The 20713-nt window shown below is 44.1% G+C and overlaps 2 protein-coding genes across 15 annotated transcripts in view; one reads left to right on the plus strand and one right to left on the minus strand.

Annotated features, from left to right (window-relative positions):
- The window catches only part of DOCK3 (dedicator of cytokinesis 3), a 642920-nt gene that overhangs the window by 455863 nt on the left and 166344 nt on the right, over positions 1 to 20713 (plus strand). For all 14 annotated transcript variants that reach the window (XM_065551338.1, XM_065551344.1, XM_065551339.1 and 11 more), the window contains exons 13-14: positions 6171 to 6259; positions 8150 to 8275. In XM_065551338.1, the coding sequence (XP_065407410.1) occupies positions 6171 to 6259; positions 8150 to 8275 (215 nt within the window). The remainder of the gene's footprint in view (positions 1 to 6170; positions 6260 to 8149; positions 8276 to 20713) is intronic.
- Positions 15777 to 19386, minus strand: LOC135972644 (uncharacterized). Its single transcript, XM_065551337.1, has 2 exons — positions 18341 to 19386; positions 15777 to 17346 (listed from the first exon to the last, which is right to left on the minus strand). The coding sequence occupies exons 1-2, from the start codon at positions 18915 to 18917 to the stop codon at positions 16871 to 16873; spliced, it is 1053 nt and encodes a 350-aa protein (XP_065407409.1). The 5' UTR covers positions 18918 to 19386; the 3' UTR covers positions 15777 to 16870.

A 20713-nucleotide genomic window follows, 5' to 3' on the forward strand; every position in this document is an offset into this window, starting at 1 on the left:
TGACAAACGCAGCTGGGCCTGTCATGTTAACACAGTTGGTAAACAGAGAAGCTGTCACCCAGAGATCCTGTCCTAGGTTGTTTAAACTGCATGGGTCATCCTTGAGAGAGGTGAAGGATGTTAGGCCTGTCACCTCAGGGACAAAAAGGGATAGAAGGTATGGCTCACCCCGCAACCATGACAGCCAGGACAGCTTTTGTTCAGGGTACTGGTATAAACTGCATCTCCACTAGAAGTTTTGCCTGCCGACTCTTTCTAGCGTAGATTAAGGCCTAATTCTCCAGTTATCGTAGACTATTCACTATGGTCCCTTCCAACTCTACTTTTCTGTGGTTCAAGGGCATACAAGACTTGAGTTTCCAATATCAACAACATGTTGTTTGGGATGTTTTGTTTTGATTAAAACATTTCAAGCCTTCCTTATATATCATATAGCTCAAAGAAGTGAAAATTGGCAGAAAGCCAGTTCCTCTTCCCCACATGTCCCAATATACACTGTAATTCTCATCTAGTAACTAATTTCTCCTTTGTATCAATTTTAAGTTCTTGACAGGATAAGTTTGATCAGTCCCTAATGTTTCTATTTAAAAAATAATTAAGGAGTTATTTCACTTTAAAAAATAAATAGGTACATATGCTTAGTAATATTTAAGTTTTTATAAATTGACTTTTTTCATAAGTGAAACAACTATGCACAGCTCACCTATTCACCCTATAACTCTGAGCTATTACCATTTTTCCAGTGGTTAGAGGATGAAGCAAGATGTATTGACACTCAGCACATCATAACTCATCCCTGACATGCTTTCATATATCTTCCAAAGATGTCATCCCACATGTCAGTTCCAAAATTAGGTTTCATTCCACATTTTTGTGCACTAAAAAAATTATCCATGAATGTAGATTGTCATAATTCCAGGACTAAATTTCTGCTGGAAGACAACATTTTGAATCAGAAATTAAAAATAAATTTTTTCAACACATTATTAATGGTCTCTGTTTAACTTGGATATTTTACAATTAATTTTCTTGTGTGACTGCTTCACATTAGTCCCTTTGGATTGTTTTCATGTAGCATTTGCTAGGTGACTTAATTTCTGAAAGTAAAGAGGTAGCAGCAAAGTGGAAGGAACAGTGAAACACATAATGTACAAGGTTTCAGCAGCTCCTGCTCTGCAAGCTCCCAAGTCATCATATTGTTTTGAAACCATGCATTCTTTCTTTATTAATTAAAAAAAATGTAGATAACTGATAAGGTAGCTCGGGTGGGGTAGAGTGGGGTGGGGGAGGAGGGAAGGTCAAGGCCACATTGCTTATTGTAGCCACACTACAAATCAAAACTGTTTGAATGACAGCCTTCTGTTGCTTGGGCCATCCTCTGGAGTGGAGTGGCTGGGTGCCCAGAGCCTCCCCCACATTCTTGGGCATCTCGGTGAGGAGGATATGGAACTTGGGGAGGAGGGCAGGCGGTTGTACAGTGGCTGTCTGTGCTCTTGTTGGCTTTCCTGCAGCTCCACCAAATGCCTGAGCATGTCCGTTTGCTCCCCCGTTAGCCTCAGCATTGCATCCTGCCTCTTCTCATCACTCTCACTTAATGCTTTCCTGGACTCTGCCACTGAATGCCTCCATGCATTCAGCTGTGCCCTATCAGTGCGGGAAGACTGCATGAGCTCGGAAAACATGTCATCGCGAGTGCATTTTTTTCACCTTCTAATCTGCGATAACCTCAGGGACGGAGATGATAGGGGGAACATAGAAACATTTACACCTGCAGGGGGATAAAAAAGGGAGAGTAAAAATTAAGATGATCCATTTCTGAGAACAAAAGGGAGACTCTTTCACCGTGAATCAAGCAATTCACAGCAGACAGCACATGTGCTTTAGATACAAGGTCGCACTTTGCCTTTTATATTGAGTGCCTACCGGTATGGTAACACATCACACACGGCTGGGCAACAGAATTCGGTTTCCAGGCAGCCCTCAGACCAGCATCTCATTCCCGCTTGGAGTCCCGGCGCTGTTCTGAGTCCCGGCACCGCCCCAGGTCTCGGTCTGACTCATGGCACCGCTCTGACTCGCGGCGCTGGTCCCGCGGTCTCGAACCTCAGAGCTGGTCCCGCTCGAGGTTGCTTTTGACTGCGTGAACATGGTCCCGCTCAAGGTCCAGGTCACGATCGGTGACTTCGCGGCACCGCTCGGACCGACGAGGTGCAGGTTCCCGATCCCCCTGTCAACTATCGCCACGGCACCTGTCCACGGCCCACTACTGCTCCCCGTCGCGGCACCGCTCCCCCTCGCGGCACCGGTCGTGGTCGCGATCAGCTTCACAGCGCCGATCTCTGCTTGACCTTCGCCTTCCAAGAGACTCGGTGCCTGCTTTAATCCACTCCCGCACCGCCCCTCCTTGGCCGTTGCGGTCCCGATCCCCTTCTGGCAGGTTGGAGAGAGCCTCAGGGGTCTTGGACATCTCTCATTCTGGCCCAGGGAGCCTCGGCCAAAATCCACCAGCGACCCACTGGCAACCCCAGTGGCAATTTTGGACACCCTGGGCCTACCATCAAGCCCAGGGCGCTCCCCCAGTTGCCCGGCCGCCATCTCGCTCAAGCGCTAGGCCTCCTGAGGCAACTCTCAGCTGCCCTCCTCCTGACCCAGAATAAACTGTGGAGTCAGCGCCTGCGATAGAGGCTACCCCAGCTCCCCAGGCTACCAGGAGGAGCCACCCATGTCCGATCAGGATGTTACATCCGCACCGGCCCTCCCAGTGGAGTCATCCTCGTCCTCCCCTGATGAGGCTGTGGCTGGCATGTCCACGTCTGGGACACCCCCGATGGACTTTAGGGTCCTCCAAGAATTGTTGAGGCGCTTGGCCCTCAATATGAACCTCCAAATTGAGGAGGTTGTGGAGGATAAGGACCCCATGGTGGACATTCTAGGCCCGGAAGGGCCCTCCAGTGTGGCCCTTCCCATGAATAAAACCATCCAAAACAATGCAAAGACTCTCTGGCAAACCCCGGCCTCCATTTCCCCCCACAGCTAAGGGGGTAAAGAGAAAGTACTTTGTCTCCACAAGGCGTTATGAATACCTTTTTACCCATCCTGCCCCATGTTCGCTTGTGGTAGACGTAGTAAATGCCACGGAGAGACAGCGCGAGCAAGGGCCTGCTCCCAAATCAAAAGACGCAAAATGGCTGGACCTTTTTGGGAGAAAGATTTATTCTACTGGGGTTCTCTCGCTGCGGATGGCTAACCAGCTGGCGATCCCCAGTAGGTACAATTTTAACTCTTGGTCTGCGGTCCTCAAATTCCAAGATCTTCTCCCGACAGAGGCTCGTACAGAACTGGGGGCCATTGCTGAGGAGGGCAAATTGGTTGCCAGGACCTTCCTCCAGGGTTCCCTCGATGCTGCGGCTGCACGCACCCTGGCGTTGGGAATCGCTTTGTGGCGGAATGCCTGGCTTCAGTCCTCCGGCCTCCCACCCGAGGTTCAGCATACCATCCAGACCTCCCTTTCGATGGCCAGGACTTGTTTGCGGATCAAACTGACTCCTGCCTGCATACCTTAAAGGACACGAGAAACACCATTAAGTCCTTAGGTATGCATACCCCGGGTAACCAGAGGAAGCCCTTTAGGCCTCAGACCACCCAGCAATGTCCTTTTCCTCCTAGACCGAGGCAGGACCCTTCTCGATGTAGACCCTCTTGTCCCCCCTCTGGACAAGGTCAAGGGCAGTCTAAGCCACCCCCGTGTCCTAAGCGCCCATTTTGAAGGTGCGCCAGAGGACGGACTACCAGTTCTTACCCCGGACAGTTATCCCTTTCTAAATCATCTATCCCGTTTCTACCATGCCTGCTCCCATATTACCTCAGACCATTGGGTCCTCCGCGTGGTGCAGACGGGATATTCTATCCATTTCCATTCCATCCCGCCCTCTCACCCCCCTTCCCCGTCCCTCTTCAGGGACCCTTCTCACGAGCAACTTCTCATCCAGGAGGTTCAATCCCTCCTTGTCCTAGGGGCAGTGGAGGAAGTTCCTCAGGAGTTCAGGGGCAAGGGTTTCTACTCCCGCTACTTCCTTGTCCCCAAGGCAAAGGGAGGCCTAAGACCTATTCTGGACCTCAGGGAGCTCAACAAGTACTTCGTCAACCTGAAGTTCTGTATGGTCTCCTTCACTGGATCCGGGAAACTGGTATGCCGCCCTCGATATGAAAGACGCGTACTTTCACGTTTCGCCTCACAGATGTTTCCTCCGTTTCGTGATGAGCAAGACTTGTGCACAGCCCCCTGCGTCTTTACCAACTGCATGGCGGTCGTGGCTGCTTTTTGGAATTGATATGAGCAATCACTTGAAGAAGAAAAAACAGTTACTTACTTCTCTGTAACTGTTGTTCTTCAAGATGTGTTGCTCATATCTATTCCAGTCCCCCCTACCTTCCCCTCTGTCGGAGTAGTCGGCAAGAAGGAACTGAAGGGGGGTCAGGCCGGCAGGGGCTTATATAGATCGCCATTTTGGCGCCACTCCAGGGGTCTCCCCAGCCGGCCCGTAGCTGCTAGGGTAAAAGTTTCTGACATTTGTGCACGCAGCCCGCGCACAGACCTAACTGGAATAGATATGAGCAACACATCTCGAAGAACAACAGTTACAGAAAGGTAAGTAACCGTTTTAGTTTATGCTACCCTTAGCTGTATGTTTATGACAGCATCAGAGTTGAAAGTGCTGTCCAGAGCGGTCACATTGGAGCACTCTGGGATAGCTTCCCGAGGCCAATAACGTCGATTTGCGTCCACACTACTCCAAATTCGACCCAGGAAGGGGTCGAGGAGGAGTACAGAAGTCAATTTAAGAGCCCTTTAAGTCAATGGAATGGGGTTGCTTGTGTATAAAATTGACCTAACACACCTAAATTCGACCTAACCCTGTAGTTTAGACCAGGGCTTAGTTGCCTTTCTAATTACTCATTATTAACATTCATTTTTAAGTTACTATTTGAGAGAACAAAGTGGAAGAAAAGGTCAGAAGTGGATGGGACATAGAAAAGCTAACTGTAAAAAGTGGAAAATCAATAATCTGTAAAAATGAGAACAGGAGACATCATCTTTTACACATCCTTTTATATATATTATGCATTATTATATAGTCATTCGGCAATAAAATCTGAAGCAGCTAGTACCATGGCCAAGATTTATTGGTTAGAAAATATTTCAGAACGTACCCTGCTCATAGACATTATTTCTAGCTAATACTAGCTAAGAAATGTGTCTGGATGGTTTGTACTATTAAAGATCAGTCCAGTTGGCTATCTTAGATGAATATTGTTAAATAACATTTATTCATAGAACAAATTACCAGTGCATCATCTGGACTGACATCAATAGTTGACTGTTTTATCAATCAAAAAAATAGACTTAACTTATGTAGTAGTGATAGATGAGTAAACATATTGTAACTGCTATCCTGGAAACTTTTTGAAAATATATTTGTTATATTGACTTTATAAATACAATACTGTAATAGTATTTGCAGGACCTCATTCAAATTACATATGCACGGGGGCTGAAGGTAGATAAATAATTGGAAGAAACCCTTTCCCCAATCCCAGCAAAAGAAACTCTCTCTTTCTCTGTAGATTTTTGTTTATCCCATAGTTTTTTGGATTTGTCTTATATTGCTAGATAGTCTGTTCAACATAGTTTAGCATAAGACTTTTTGCAAATAACTGAAATACTCAAGAGTCTCTTTGTCATTTCACCTTTCAATTACCCAGTTTTAAGTTCTGGGATGTAACTTGATTTGTTGCCCAATGTGAAAGAGTAATAAATAGCAGCAATTAATTTTAGGATTAAATTGATCTTTTTTTTTCAAAATTCAATTAAAACATGTGCGAACTTTCCCCCACTGTATCATAATGTGCAATGTGAAACTCTTCCCAAAATTACAGAAGTCACCACAGGCTCAAAAGTGTCCAAGATAAAGAGATTAATACTGGAAGATGAGACAAGACTGGTTTCCCTTCTGGTCCAATGTCCCATTGTTGTCTGTTAAAAAGAGGCTTATGTTGGATTTCTCCCACAAAACAGAATCATACAACATATGCAGTAAAACCTTTCTCTCTTTTTATCATTTGGATAAAAAAAGAGCAGGTAACTTTAACTAGTGTCCCTTTTATTTTAGGTGCAACAATGAAAATGAATGGTATCAGATCCATGAAAACATTATCCGCAAGTCCAGTACCAAGTACACAGCACCCAGCTCAAATTATGGTAATTATTTTTTATTTTTATTTTTTTTGGCCAGAGAACCCTTAAAGTGTAGCTTGATAAAACTGAGAATTCTTTGTGGGCAGAGAAGTTCCACAAGATATGCTGTGACACTTAGCCCATTGCCAATTATCATACATTCTTTCTAGTTGTTTGTTTATTTGTGCTGGTGTTAGTACTTTGTCAGGTAAAGATTTATACTGCATTACAACTCTGAAAACTGACTCTCTGAAAATGGCATTTTGGGGTTCCATTTTGTGTTTTTTAATAATTTCCATATAAAATGTCTTCAGTTTACAAGTTAAAAAAAATCTCTAACTACCACTCCTACAAATTTGACCTAGATACAGAAAGTCAATCTGGACTCTGTCCTGCCCATGCACTATTGGCAATAATAAAGATTCTGCACATTAAAGTCTCTCCTTTATTATATCTGTACAATGTCATTGTCTATAGTTCAAAGTAGCGGCAACTAGTGGCTATCTGATTTTTCATTCGTGGCCACTCTTACTTTTGTTCGGCATTTTACCCTTGCTTATGAAAACCAGTAGCCAAGGGAAGTGTACAATATCAGCAGCTAACTGCACTGGCAAAAATATTTTATATATCCATTTGGAGCAACTTTTCTTGTTAAGTGCTCCTAGATAGAAATCGAGGGAAGTTCCACAGGAGCTGAAGGATTTGTACAGGAGTCAAAAATTTAATTAGAATCTCTCTTGATTACTCTGGATCATACCACCCAAGTATTCCTATGAAGATTCCCGCAGTGACACATACCTGAGACATGCTCATCTTAGGATACCATGAATCTATATGTGAAGGGATAAATATTGCATTTCTTTTAGATACTTATCTGATTTTTCCAGAGAGAGACCAGTGCATTTATACCTGAAGATTAATTATCATGAACACTAGCTCTGATAGTTGCAGTGCAGAGTGCTTCATATAAGGCCAAAGGGAGTTATTGTCTTGGCAGAGTTCTTACTGTATTCTGAGTCCAGATTTATTAAATTAAATAAATCTATTAAAGATAAATTTGTAATTTGCTGAGTAAATTAATCTTTCTCCTTATCCTGTCAGCCACCTCAGTTTATAAGTGCCATAGATAGCTAATTTGGAAATGCAATTGCTATTTCATTCCAAATGCTACTATGTGTTACCCTTAATGTACAGTCATTTAAAGGTACAGGCAGTTTTGCTTTTGTTGCAAAATAAATTTATAATTCATCAGGACCCCATTGAGGTTTAAATCCTAATCTCTTCTGGATTTCAGTTGTTTACATATCAAATATGCTGTCACTGAATTTGCAATAATTCACATTAGCATAAAGGGCACTAAGTACAACTGAAGGCAAATGAAGCAGTTAGCAAGCAGGGTTATGTTATAGGTAGAGTTTGTAATGCCACCTATAGGTAAGGTCACCCAACACTTCTTGTTATAAGATTCTGTTTACAGTTGCTCATAACTTTGCAAAACTTTAACCACTTGGGCTGAGACAGTTCAAGGAAATCCTATAGCATTGTACTGATGTGGTAATTAAGATAAAGGCTTACGTTATTATTCCCAAGTGGTTCTAGCCTAGTGCGTATCAGGAAAAAAACACAGTACCTCATAAGTGTTTTACAGTCAACCTGCAATGTTTAATTTTTTACTTTCAAATTCACAGTCCTGTATAACATTACACTACTCTCCTTGCTGGTTCTTTAGAACAGTTCGGTTTCTCCAGCATTACTTCAGATTTAGATACATGATATTATTCAAATTAAAAAATGCTGTCTGTATTATCATGTTGTACATACTGTAAAACAAGCCATTATTTCTCATATATAGCTTGATGTGGAGTGAGTTATAACTCTCGGATCTGGAAAAATAAATAACTTTGTTTCTTGCAGGACTTATAATTTCTCTACAGCTTCTTCGTGGGGACATGGAGCAGATTCGACGGGAGAACCCCATGATCTTTAACAGGGGGGTGTCTTTTACAAGAAAACTCGGTTTCCCCGATGTCATAATGCCAGGTAGGTAGATTGCCTATAAAATGCAGATGCTATTGTTCACAGTCTTTCTTAACCATTGATAACTAGGATGGTTTTTCACTCAAGGATGGACAATAATGTAAGAGATGCCTTGGACGTTTCCATATTACAAATTCCAGATTGCAGTAAAGCATACCTATTGCCAATTTGAAGTATTTTTCACTGAAGCAGTACAGAACCATAATAGAATGCATTAAATTGACATACATAACATGTATTCAACAGACTGTTTTGTTCTTTTTTTTTTTTAATTAGAAATCCCCTGGCTAATCTAAGTGTAGAGCTGTCTGTTTCAGAATCAGAGAGCGTTATCACACCCCTTCTTCCCCATAATAAAAAGCCTGGGAAAACAAGAGAGTTTCCACATTGTGGAGCTGATTCTCAGGTTTAATATAGCCCTTCTTCATTGTTTGACAGCACAAAGGGCGTGTAAAACTGCCTAATTTCCCCCCTCCCCCAATTCCCTAATTCTACACAACACTCAATCCTCCAATAGGTGTCTTGGCCACAGCACTGCAGCATTCTAGCTATCCCTGGCTGCCGGAACAGCCTCTTGGGTCCATTATCATCTGGGCACAAATTAGAGCAGCCTTGAGTCTACTGAGTTGATTTACGGGCCAAACTAGCACGTGGCCAGTTCTATGATCAATGGGCATGAAAGTTGGCATCATATGGACTGATTCATGCAGTGTAATGAGGAACTGACCTAGAAACTCTCTGTCATACATAAACTTCATATGCCAGCATTTGAAATGCCACTCCCTCACTTCACATTACGAATCAGACCCAAATAAGGCTTTTTTAGATTTGGGAAATTTTGTGTGAGCAGTGTTTGGGAGAAATGTTGGATTTCTGTAATGGAAAAACTGTGCTGACACATTGACATCTTTGGTTGGTGCAGTCTCATCAGGCAGTCTTTATAGAAACCATAGTGAAAAGCTCAGTCAGGGTTATGTGGGAAGTATTTTTAGAAAATATAGTGTAAATGATATGATCAGAAGTTTAGAACCAGGGCCGGCTCTAGCGTTTTTGCCGCCTCAAGCAGCAAAAAAAAAAAAAAAAAAAAACGCAATCACGATTGGCGGCAATTCGGCAGCAGGTCCTTCACTCCGAGAGGGAGTGACGGCCCCACCACCAAATTGCCGCCGAACAGCCAGACGTGCCACCCCCCTCTTCATTGGCCGCCCCAGGCACCTGCTTGCTACCTGGAGCTGGCCCTGTTTAGAACCATATATATTTTAACACTCTTGAAAGTACCAGGATTTCTTGCATTAAAATGGGTGAGAGAGGAGGATGAGGACACAGGGATGCTAACCCCCAAATTCTATATTGTGATAATTACATGGCAATTAAAAAAGAAATAATTTCAAATTAAAATTGTGTTTTATTGATCACAAAAAAAAAATTATAAATCTGAATTAAGCTAATGAAATTTAATTAGTTGACACACATTTAATGTGAATGTATTTTTAGTGAATTTACTGAAGATATTTTTTGGCTTAAGAGCATGCCAAAGAATTTCATTTATTTAACTATATTCTAAACCTGTGTTCTAGAAGCCAGGCCCAATGGCATGATGGCATCACATCACTCTGCAGTCTGCTATTCATGAGGTTGTATATCAGGATAAAATTACAACTCCCACTCAGTGGACTACTGTAGTTGACATCAGGGCCAGACTTTTGAAATTTCAGTGCTTAAATCCATATTTAGACACCTGGATAAGTGGCCTGATTCTCCTTCATGAATTACTCATATGGATCCCCACTCTTGGGTATGTTGAACTGCCCCTTGGTTCCTTCAGACCACTGAAGGTATAGCAGGTTCAAAGAAGAGCTCAATGGCCTCAATGCTTCCCTCATTGTTTTTGCTCTTCCTGGGGCACCAGCCCTGCTCTGGGGGCTGTCATAAAGTGGGGGTTGCCCTGCCTCCTCCATGCCTCTCCTCTTTTAGACAATTTGTTCGCAAAGGAATCGAGGGGGAGTAGTCTCCATGCAATGGCTTTCCCCAATCTAAGCCAAAGAGGTTTCCTCTAGTAGTATCAACTCAGTCTACAAATTTTCTAGACTGTGGCTTAGGGGGTTAGTCTAGCAGTCAGTCCATTTCAACACAAAAGCTGTCCAAATGAGTAAGATTATGGGTACATTATTGTTGTGACTTTGCTGGTGTTCAGCCACTGGGAGACATCAGGAATATTAAACTAAAAGCAGCTTCCACAGAATGCCTTCACAGTGTTTCCATCGTTGAGATATGCAAGGCTGTGACTTTCAGCTCCATATTCAGCTGTACGCCCTTGACTTGGCCTCTAGATCTGGTGCCCAGTTCAAAAGAGCCTGTCCTGCACTCTCTCTTTTCAGCTAATGCTCCTCAGAGACACCTCCTGCTGCTTGTTAATCTCCCTAGAGTGGGAATCCATACTGTCAATCCTTGAAGGAGAAAAAACAGCTACATACCAGAGTAACTGAGGTTCTTTGAGATGACTGTGGATATGGATTCACACTCCCCTTGCCACTTATTTGGAGTCTCTTATTAAGGATTCCTGAATTAAAAGAAGGATGCAGAGGGGCAGTTGGGGCAATTATTAGTGAGTGGATAGAGGTTGGGTGCAACCAAAGCCTCATCAGATAGTGATTACTAGAATGTCCATACTTGTGAACCAGGGGTGTGCATCTCCCCGAAGTGTGGGCCTACATGGACAGTCATCTTGAAGGACTGTCAATTATTGTTTCTTTCTTTTTAGAGGTGCTGACCACCAGAACTCTGTTAAATCCAATGGTGGCTGCAGATGTTCTGCATATCCGAAAATTAGGCCTCATATTTAGGTGCCTAAATATGGAATTAGGTGTCTAACGTTAGGCACTCACATTTGAAAAATTTGGCTCAGGTATGTCAGAAATGGAGAAAAGCACATTGGACACTCCCTGACAACCAGTACCCTTCTTTGAAGAGTTCGTGCACAGACGAAGAGGAGGTATAAAGGAGCACATGACCACAGTGTAAGTGGGGTAGGAAGAAAGAAGCAGTCATATGTGAAGTGATGCATAATGCAAAAACTATCTGGACAACTCTCCATCAGCAAATCAGTATACTAAAAAAAATAAGGGCATTTCAATGATACAGGTTAGTGCCCCTTCACCTCTGGAGATGTATGTTTTTACAAGTGAAAATATGTTTGATCTCAGCCATTCCATAGTAGATATTTATCCATCTCATGCAGTTTGACACAATTGATAGACTCTGTTTAGAAGAAGTCCAGTATTAGAGAACCAGAGATAGTATAAATCAGGATTGAATTAGAAGAACTATGAGAATAAAGATTACATAATCTTTGGTTCCAATGTTATCATTGTCAAATTCAAAAGTCTTCATTTTCTGGCAACTTTATTTGTATTTTCAGTGATTTAGAAAAGACTACTGGTTACCAAGTCAAAACCTTTTGAGTGCTTTTGGTAGCTCTTGAGCATGTCCACGTATTTGTTAACTCTCTCTTTCAGACTGATTTCTCCCTGCTTTACTTCAGAGCTGTTGCTGTGTTATTAAAGACAAGGTTTCTTCTTTCTGAAACGATTAGCAGTGAGCTCAAAGGTTTCTATCAGAATCATACTTTGCAATTAGGTGCATGTTTTCAAAAGGAGACGGTCAAAAGAGGATTAATAACCATGTAGAGGCTGTGTCACCTAATGTTGCTCATATACACTGATCAGACTGTTAAGCCAAAAACTGTCAAAAGAAAGCAAATAACTCTAATGTATTCAAACCGATTTCAAATGAACTTTAACATTCTTTTCTCTTCCTTTTTTATGAGGAGTCAGCAAGTTCCCTTTGCCCCCAGACATCCAAACATTAAAATTCTAAGGTTACTACTTTTCTCCCAGTTTCCCCTCTTCCTCCCTGGCTTTTTTAATGGCACTGGTGAGGATTCTTCTAATAAACCTCTCCCCCATCGACCAAGAATCTTGACAGATATCCAGCAATCGTTGGGGAACAGAATTACTGGAACCAGTCAAGTCATGCATATGTCCTGCATAGCTGTGCAGAGCATTGCTAAAGTCTCTTTGGACAATCATGTCTGTTTCAATGTTAAATTTAGAAGATTTTCATTGTGTTGTGATCTGAGAAGAGCATCCTGGTGAACTTAATGCTCTTCTGTATCCTTGTGAATCAGAAGAGATTCAGTCATATCAGCCTTATGAAGTTTCTTTCTAAATTGCTATTGGATTTAAGAACGTGCATTTAATCCTAACAATAATTTTACCTTTCCCCAGAGATAAAAGCAATGAGGCATGTGCTGCTTGCCTTTTGGATTGCAACTTTATTTGTATACAGAACTTGCTATCAGAAATCTATTGCATAGGCATGGTGTTTGTCAGTTTCCCAAAGGACATCTCTTCCCTTCCCCATGTGCTGATACGAATTCTGTCTTTTACTTTGATTCTCTGATGAAAAGTGCATACTTCATCTTTTACTTGTGAGTGATGTTTCTTTCTCTTTTCTCTCTCTCTCCTTTCTAATCGTCCTGGTTCCTCTCTTTACTTTTCCTTCATTTTCTCCTCTTTCTTTCTGATGCAGAGATGAAGATAGTTGGGTGTAAGTTTCTGCTTTTCTGTGTAATTTCTGCTTATTGCTTGATTTTTTTCCCATCTTTACTTCATGTTTTTTTCATGGAATGTTGGGGATTGGTAAAAGTAACAAACCATAATAACATTGTGGGGAAGCTTTGGTAACAGATGGGCATTATCAGTGTATTATCGATATTTCTTCACACTAATGTATTCCAGACAGAGTTGCTAAGTATAACAGGATGAATCAGTATCACTGCTTAGAAAGCTTTGGGCATCAATGCTTTGAATGTTCACTAAGTCATGGCAAGAGAAACATCAATAACAGGATATGACAGGGCTTGTCAGCTGCTCAGAGCACAATTATGGGAAGAGGGTTAACAAGAATAAAAAAAGGCATACAATTTTATAAAAAATTGTAAGTAAGTGTTACAAAGAGAATGAAGACCAATCATTTTCGTTAGTCAGAAAAAAGAAAATAAGTAAGGGTTAAGATGGAGCAAGGAAAATTTAGGTAAAATATTAGAAGAATCTGTTTGTAAAAACAGAGAGAAAAATGGAACAGTCTGTCAAGGAAGTTTCTGGAATCATTGATTGATATTCAAGGATAGAAAAGAAACCTATCTAACCAGGACAGGAGGGATAATGAAACCAATCATTTATTTACGCAAGGGCATATGCTGGATCATCCATTAGTGTGCCTTACCCACCCTAAAGATTGCATGATTCTATCAGTATGAAAAAGAAATCTTGTTGAAGGAGTGGAAATAGAGTGGTCAACTTTCTACAAATTAATCTGGGAGCAAAACCATGACACTAAATACAAATATTTGTGTAGGTATATCCCGCTGGCTCTATAAATCTATTTATAAATACATTGTATTAATTCCTTTGGATCCACAGGTCCAAATATCTGTTATTAGAAAGCAGATTAATGTGACATTCTGTCTTTCCCTAGTTTTCCTCAGAAGCAGAGGGAAATACAGCCTGACCATTTTCTTCACCAAAAGCCAGAGTGATCACCACGGGTTAAAATGCATGTACTAATCCCAATAATGATATTTTAATACAAAGAATAAATAATAATAGATGTTGTGTGTCCCCTTTCTACTTTCACATTGTTCCTATTAACATTAATATAGTCTCATGCACATTTTTAGGAAAGAATAGGACCTGATACTCATTTACAGTATGACAAATTATATTTACACCAACTTTAAGGATTCTTTCACTGCCAAAACAGTGAAAAGCATCCTTAGTGTAAATGCAAATCAGGCCCAGTAGACCCTTAACAGGTTTTCAGTGGTGATTGGAAGAACAAGAGAGTAGTTATAAATCAGATATAGCATGATATAGTATAAGAGAAACGTTTGCTTAAGTATTCCTATACATCATACGGATTATAGTTAATTGTGATTTCTTACAAGAAGAATTTAGTGAGGCTCAAAAGATCCACAATTTATGATCATACTGCTAACCATAGTCCTGATTCTGTCATCCTTACATATTTGGAAAATTACCATACTATGTAGCTCTATTTATTTCAATTGGACTATTCATGGATGAAGAAGAACAGGAGTACTTGTGGAACCTTAGAGACTAAGGCCTTGTCTACACTACGAGAGTAGTTCGATTTTACTTGCATCGAATTTTTGTAATCGATATTGCAAAGTCGAACGTGTGTGTCCACACTAAGGACAGTAATTCGACTTTGTGCGTCCACACTAACGGTGATAGCGTCGACATTCGAAGCGGTGCACTGTGGTCAGCTATCCCACAGTTCCCGCAGTCCCCTCTGCCCATTGGAATTCTGGGTGTAGCCGGCAATGCCTTCTGGGTAACAAAATGAGTCGAGGGTGCTTTTGGGAAACTGTCGTCGTCCGTCCATCACTCCCGCCCTCCCTCCCTGAAAGCGCCGGCGGGAAAACAGTTCGCGCGCTTTTCCAGTCATTGACAGCGCGGACGCCACTGTACTCCGAGCATGGAGCCCGCTGCGACCATCGCTGCAGTTGTGGCCGCTCTCAGCGTCTCGCAGCTTATCATAAAGGTTTCCCTGAGGCAGATGCAGAAAAGTCAGGCGAGGAGGCTACGGCACCGCGGTGATGTCCTGAAGTCTGAGAGTAGCACAGACCTGTCAGAAAGCAGGCGACCCAGCGCCGAGGACATCACAGTGGCAATGGGTCATGTTGATGCCGTGGAACGGCGATTCTGGGCACGGGAAACAAGCACTGAGTGGTGGGACCGCATAGTGCTGCAGGTCTGGGATGAATCCCAGTGGCTGCGAAACTTTCGCATGCGGAAGGGAACTTTCCTGGAACTTTGTGAGTTGCTGTCCCCTGCCCTGAAGCGCAGTGACACCCGGTTGCGAACTGCACTGAGTGTACAGAAGCGAGTGGCCATAGCCCTCTGGAAGCTTGCAACGCCAGACAGCTACCGGTCAGTCGCGAACCAGTTTGGGGTGGGCAAATCTACCGTGGGGGTTGTTGTGATGCAAGTAGCCAAGGCAATCGTTGATGTACTGCTGCCAAAGGTAGTGACCCTGGGAAACGTGGAGGCGATCATAGATGGCTTCGCAGCGATGGGATTCCCAAACTGCGGTGGGGCCATAGATGGAACTCACATCCCTATCCTGGCACCGGACCACCAGGCCACCCAGTACATTAACCGAAAGGGCTACTTTTCCATGGTGCTGCAAGCACTGGTGGACCACAGGGGACGTTTTACCAACATCTACGTGGGATGGCCGGGCAAGGTTCATGACGCTCGTGTTTTCAGGAACTCTGGTCTGTTTAGACGGCTGCAACAAGGTATTTACTTCCCGGACCACAAAATAACTGTTGGGGATGTGGAGATGCCTATAGTCATCCTCGGGGACCCAGCCTACCCGCTAATGCCCTGGCTCATGAAGCCCTATACTGGCGCCCTGGACACTGAAAAAGAACTCTTCAACTACCGGCTGAGCAAGTGCAGAATGGTGGTGGAGTGTGCTTTTGGCCGTCTCAAGGGGAGATGGAGAAGCTTACTGACTCGCTGTGATCTCAGCGAAACCAATATCCCCATTGTTATAGCAGCTTGCTGTGTGCTCCACAATCTCTGTGAGAGCAAGGGGGAGACCTTTATGGCGGGGTGGGAGGTTGAGGAAAATAGCCTGGCTGGTGATTACTCACAGCCAGACAGCCGGGCGATTAGAAGAGACCAGCGGGAAGCGCTGTGCATCCGGGAGGCTTTGAAAGCAAAGTTCCTGAGTGAGCAGGGTAACCTGTGACTTTATAGTTTGTGTACTGAGAAGCTAAACCTGCCCCCGTTTCTTTACCCAGTTAATGTTGACTATCCTATCCAGTTACATACCCCCTTCACCCCCCCTCCAACACACGTGTCGAAATAAAAATAGTTCTACTTTGTTAAAGCACACCGTTTTCTTTAATACTGTTTTCGCGGGAATTTTTTAAAACTGGGACGCAGACTGTGGTGCGGGGCGGGTGTAGTGTTGTGACGCGAATGCAGCTTCTAAACTCAAGGATTGACAGGCTCCGCTGCGGTGGGATGCTTGTTTCAACGGAGCCTGTCAACCCTCCTGATCGGGACTGTGTGTATGGGGGGTCTATTTGACTTTGTGGCAGGGGGAGGACGGTTACAGATCCCATGCTGTGTGGCTCTGTCATCCTGCCTAAGGACCGGCGCTTAAGATCTGTAACTGCCCTCCCCCGCCACAAAGTCACAGAGCAACCCACCCCCCCCCCCCAACATTACATCAAAACAACCTCCCAGACTAACCGGGGCAACTAGTCACTGCATCACTGCACTGTGTATGTGCCCTGCTGCTGTGCCTGCCCCCGACTATGTACCCTGCCAAAGGAGACTGTCCTGTCCAATTACCAACCCCCTTTCCCCTCCTCCTCCAAAAGAACATGATTGAAACAGTAGTTAACAGAAACGAATTTTTTATTATCAACTACACATGGCATTGGGAGGTGAAACTTGGATGGGGGCTTGTGTCAGGCGGGAAGGAAAGAACTTTTCAAATTTTGGGAAATGAGAGCCTTCTGCTACTAGAGCTCTCTGCAGGGGTGGAGTGAGACTTAGCAGGGACTCTGCCGCCTCTCCTTCTTTGCACTTTGGGTGAGGTGGGTATGGGACTTGGTGGCGGGGGAGGGCGGTTAGAGATGGACTGCAGCGGGGCTCTGTCCTCCTGCCTCCGTTCCTGCAGAACATCCACAAGGCGCCGGAGCGTGTCCGTTTGCTCCCTCAGTAGTCCAAGCAGCGTTTGAGTCGCCTGCTGGTCTTCCTGCCGCCACCTCTCCTCCCGATCCATGTTGGCTTGGTGCATTCGGGTCAAGTTCTCCCGCCACTGGGTCTGCTGTGCTGCCTGGGCTTGGGAAGAGGCCATAAGCTCAGAGAACATGTCCTCCCGTGTCCTCTTCTTCCTACGCCTAATCCGCGCTAGCCTCTGGGAGTGTGATTCCAGGCTAGGTTGTGAGACAGTCGCAGACGGGGCTGTGGAAATGGGAAAAAGGGAGTGAATTCCTCAGAAAGATAAATGTAGTTGTGAACAAAGAACATAGTCTTTCTCTGTGAACAAGACCATGCACAGCACCTTTCACATGCGCACTCAGCACAAGGTCGAATTCTCGGCCTTCGCATTCAGTGCCTGGGGTCTTGAACAGCACATTTGAGAAGCGAGGCAGCACAACGGAATTTCTGTTGCAGGCAGACATGGTAAGCCGTACACTTGTGGCAGTTTAAAACTTTTAGATTACCACTGGCCTCATTTCACATTTAAATCAATGTCAGTCCCTGCTGCCAGCAATCCGGCAAGCGGGAACTCTGCCCCTGTCCCACCCCCTCGCGGCTGTCCCCGGGAACGATCCCTTTCGGCTGCCCCTCTCCCGCCTCCACCGCGTGGCTGCAAACCAGCGGTTACAGTTCTGTAAAGGAACGGGAAAGCAGTCCCAACACTAACATTCCCCTACCTAATTAAAAGCAGGTCACCATGGCCGACATCACCCTGATGAGGATCTCCGAGAGCGACAAAGAGAGAATGCTCCGGGAAAGCCTCCAAAGACCAGGGCCGTATGCCGCCCTGCTGTGCAGAGCAATGATCCCCGAGTACTTGATAATCTCGTGGCGCGGCAACGTGTCGTACTTCGGAGGACCCAATAAGGCCGCTCTCCCCAAGAACCTCATGCAACGGCTTTCAAGTTACCTCCAGGAGAGCTTCATCGAGATGTCCCAGGAGGATTACTGCTCTATCCCCGGACACATAGACCGCATTTTACTGTAGCTGCAGTAGCAGGGAATAAACAGTAGAGCGGCTTGTGCAGGACAATCACTGAAAACCGGACATTGCTAGATTTCTTTTCAAAACTTGCACTGCCCATTACTAAACCGTTAAGCGCCTAGGGCACACTAATCATGAACAACCCATTCTTTTAATTGTTAATATTCCTGTTTTGTTAAAAATAAATGTTTAGATGTTTACAACACTTACTGGCTGATCCTTCACCAGATTCTGTGTCCGGGGTAACGGCTGGGGACGCTTCGTAGGGGATCTCTGTAAGGGTGATGAAGAGATCCTGGCTGTCGGGGAAATCAGCGTTGTGAGAGCTGCCGACTGCCTCGCCCTCCTCATCTCCTTCCTCATCTTCCCCGTCCCCTAACATGTCCGAGGAACCGGCCGTGGACAGTATCCCATCCTCAGAGTCCACGGTCACTGGTGGGGTAGTGGTGGCGGCAGCACCGAGGATGGAATGCAGTGCCTCGTAGAAACGGGATGTCTGGGGATGGGATCCGGAGCGTCCGTTTGCCTCTTTGGTCTTCTGGTAGCCTTGTCTCAGCTCCTTGATTTTCACGCGGCACTGCGTTGCATCCCGGCTGTATCCTCTCTCTGCCATGTCTTTAGAGATCTTCTCGTAGATCTTTGCATTCCTTCTTTTGGATCGCAGCTCGGAAAGCACGGACTCATCGCCCCACACAGCGATGAGATCCAAGACTTCACGATCAGTCCATGCTGGGGCTCTCTTTCTATTCCCAGACTGCACGGCCATCACTGCTGGAGAGCTCTGCATCGTTGCCAGTGCTGCTGTGCTCGCCACGATGTCCAGACAGGAAATGAGATTCAAACTGGCCAGACAGGAAAAGGAATTCAAATTCAAATTTTCCCGGGGCTTTTCCTGTGTGGCTGGTCAGAGCATCCGAGCTCGCACTGCTGTCCAGAGCGTCAACAGAGTGGTGCACTGTGGGATAGCTCCCGGAGCTATTAGCGTCGATTTCCATCCACACCTAGCCTAATTCGACATGGCCATGTCGAATTTAGCGCTACTCCTCTCGTCGGGGAGGAGTACAGAAGTCGAATTAAAGAGACCTCTATGTCGAACTAAATAGCATCGCAGTGTGGACGGGTGCAGGGTTAATTCGATTTAACGGCGCTAACTTCGACATAAACGCCTAATGTAGACCAGGCCTAAGGTGCCACAAGTACTCCTGTTCTTCTTTTTGCGGATACAGACTAACACGGCTGCTACTCTGAAACCTGTCTTCATGGATGAAGTTACTACTCAATGTAAGAGTGGCAAAATCAGGCTGCCTAAGATCAAAACCGAGATATGCTGATTTATACCAGTTGAGGATCTGAACCCTAATTTTTACATGTGGTGCGTGGTCTGGGTTGATTGTTTGTTTGGTTTGGTTTGGTTTGGTTTGTTTGTTTCAGAACCAGAAAAACAAATATATTTTGATTGCCCATTCTACCCCACTGTCTCTCCATGAGCACCAGGCATTCTTTTATAGCATATAGGGGCCCAATCCTGTAAAATGCTATCACTTCCTATTGCTGAGCCCCAGTGACTTAAGATGGTGTAGAGGGGGCTCAGTAGCTCACAGGATCGGGCTCTACATAAATAGGGCCATTTCAACAGTTGGGTATAAACAGACACACCTGTTAGGTTTTTAATATACAGATAGTCCTTGATCGCCTGGCTTTGCAGGCCATGAGAGACTGGACTTTTACTTAAAAAAATCCTGTAAAGACTCCCTGGGTAAATACTCCTTTTTACTGAAATATTCCTCAATTATTCAGAAAGCTGGGTGCATCTAAGGTACAAATACCAACTGAACTAAGCTGCTTTTTTCCCCCAAATGGACATTGATGTATTAAGTCCATTTCAGAAGGCTGCAAAGCTGGAGAAAGCTGGCCACTCTGTAAACTGATGTTGAGAGTCAAGACTTCAAGGTTTTATTTACTCTTCTGTCTCTAGCTTATTCTATGACCTTGAACAAGTCATGTAATCTCTTTACTTCATTTTTCCCATATATAAAATAGGGATAATAATCATTCCTTTCCTCAAAAGGTCGTTGTAAGTGTACTTAAAAATTTTTTAGATCCTCTAATGAAAAGTGCTACATAAATGCAGACTGTTAACTATAAGGTATGATTACTTTGTGGCCAGAACATCATGGTAAACCCTTTCAACAGAGAACATGAAAATCCCTTTAGCAAAAATCTCCTCCTTACTCTAATAGATGCCAGCTACTAAGTAGTCACTAAACTAGAGTAGTTCATATTTTTTAAGATATTTTCAGTTTAAAGCCATTAAAACAAAGGATGAACATTAGCGATTTTCAAACGTTCTGCAGTACATTTTTCAATTTCTGGTACATATACAAAACCAATATATAGTTATAGCAGCTTTTCGTGGCATTTTTAGGTTAGAAGATAGAGGCTTTCATTTTCATATAAGTGAAGTTGTCAAAGCTTACTAGGTTTATAGCTTGATCAGGATTTGTTTTCTGAACCCGAGGCTTCATAAACAGAGAGGGGGAAAAACTCCAGTGGAGGGACAAAGGAGCCATTGGGTATATTTTT

Source organism: Chrysemys picta, chromosome 7 (assembly GCF_011386835.1).
Source record: "Chrysemys picta bellii isolate R12L10 chromosome 7, ASM1138683v2, whole genome shotgun sequence".
NCBI lineage: Eukaryota > Metazoa > Chordata > Testudines > Emydidae > Chrysemys > Chrysemys picta.

Excerpts from the sequence above, each read along its gene's own strand:
- LOC135972644 (XM_065551337.1), bottom strand. The coding sequence starts at position 18,917 with ATGCAGAGCTCTCCAGCAGTGATGGCCGTGCAGTCTGGGAATAGAAAG. Across the intron at positions 17,347-18,340 it reads ATCTGGTGAAGGATCAGCCA|CCCCGTCTGCGACTGTCTCA; the intron begins GTAAGTGTTGTA and ends CCATTTCCACAG.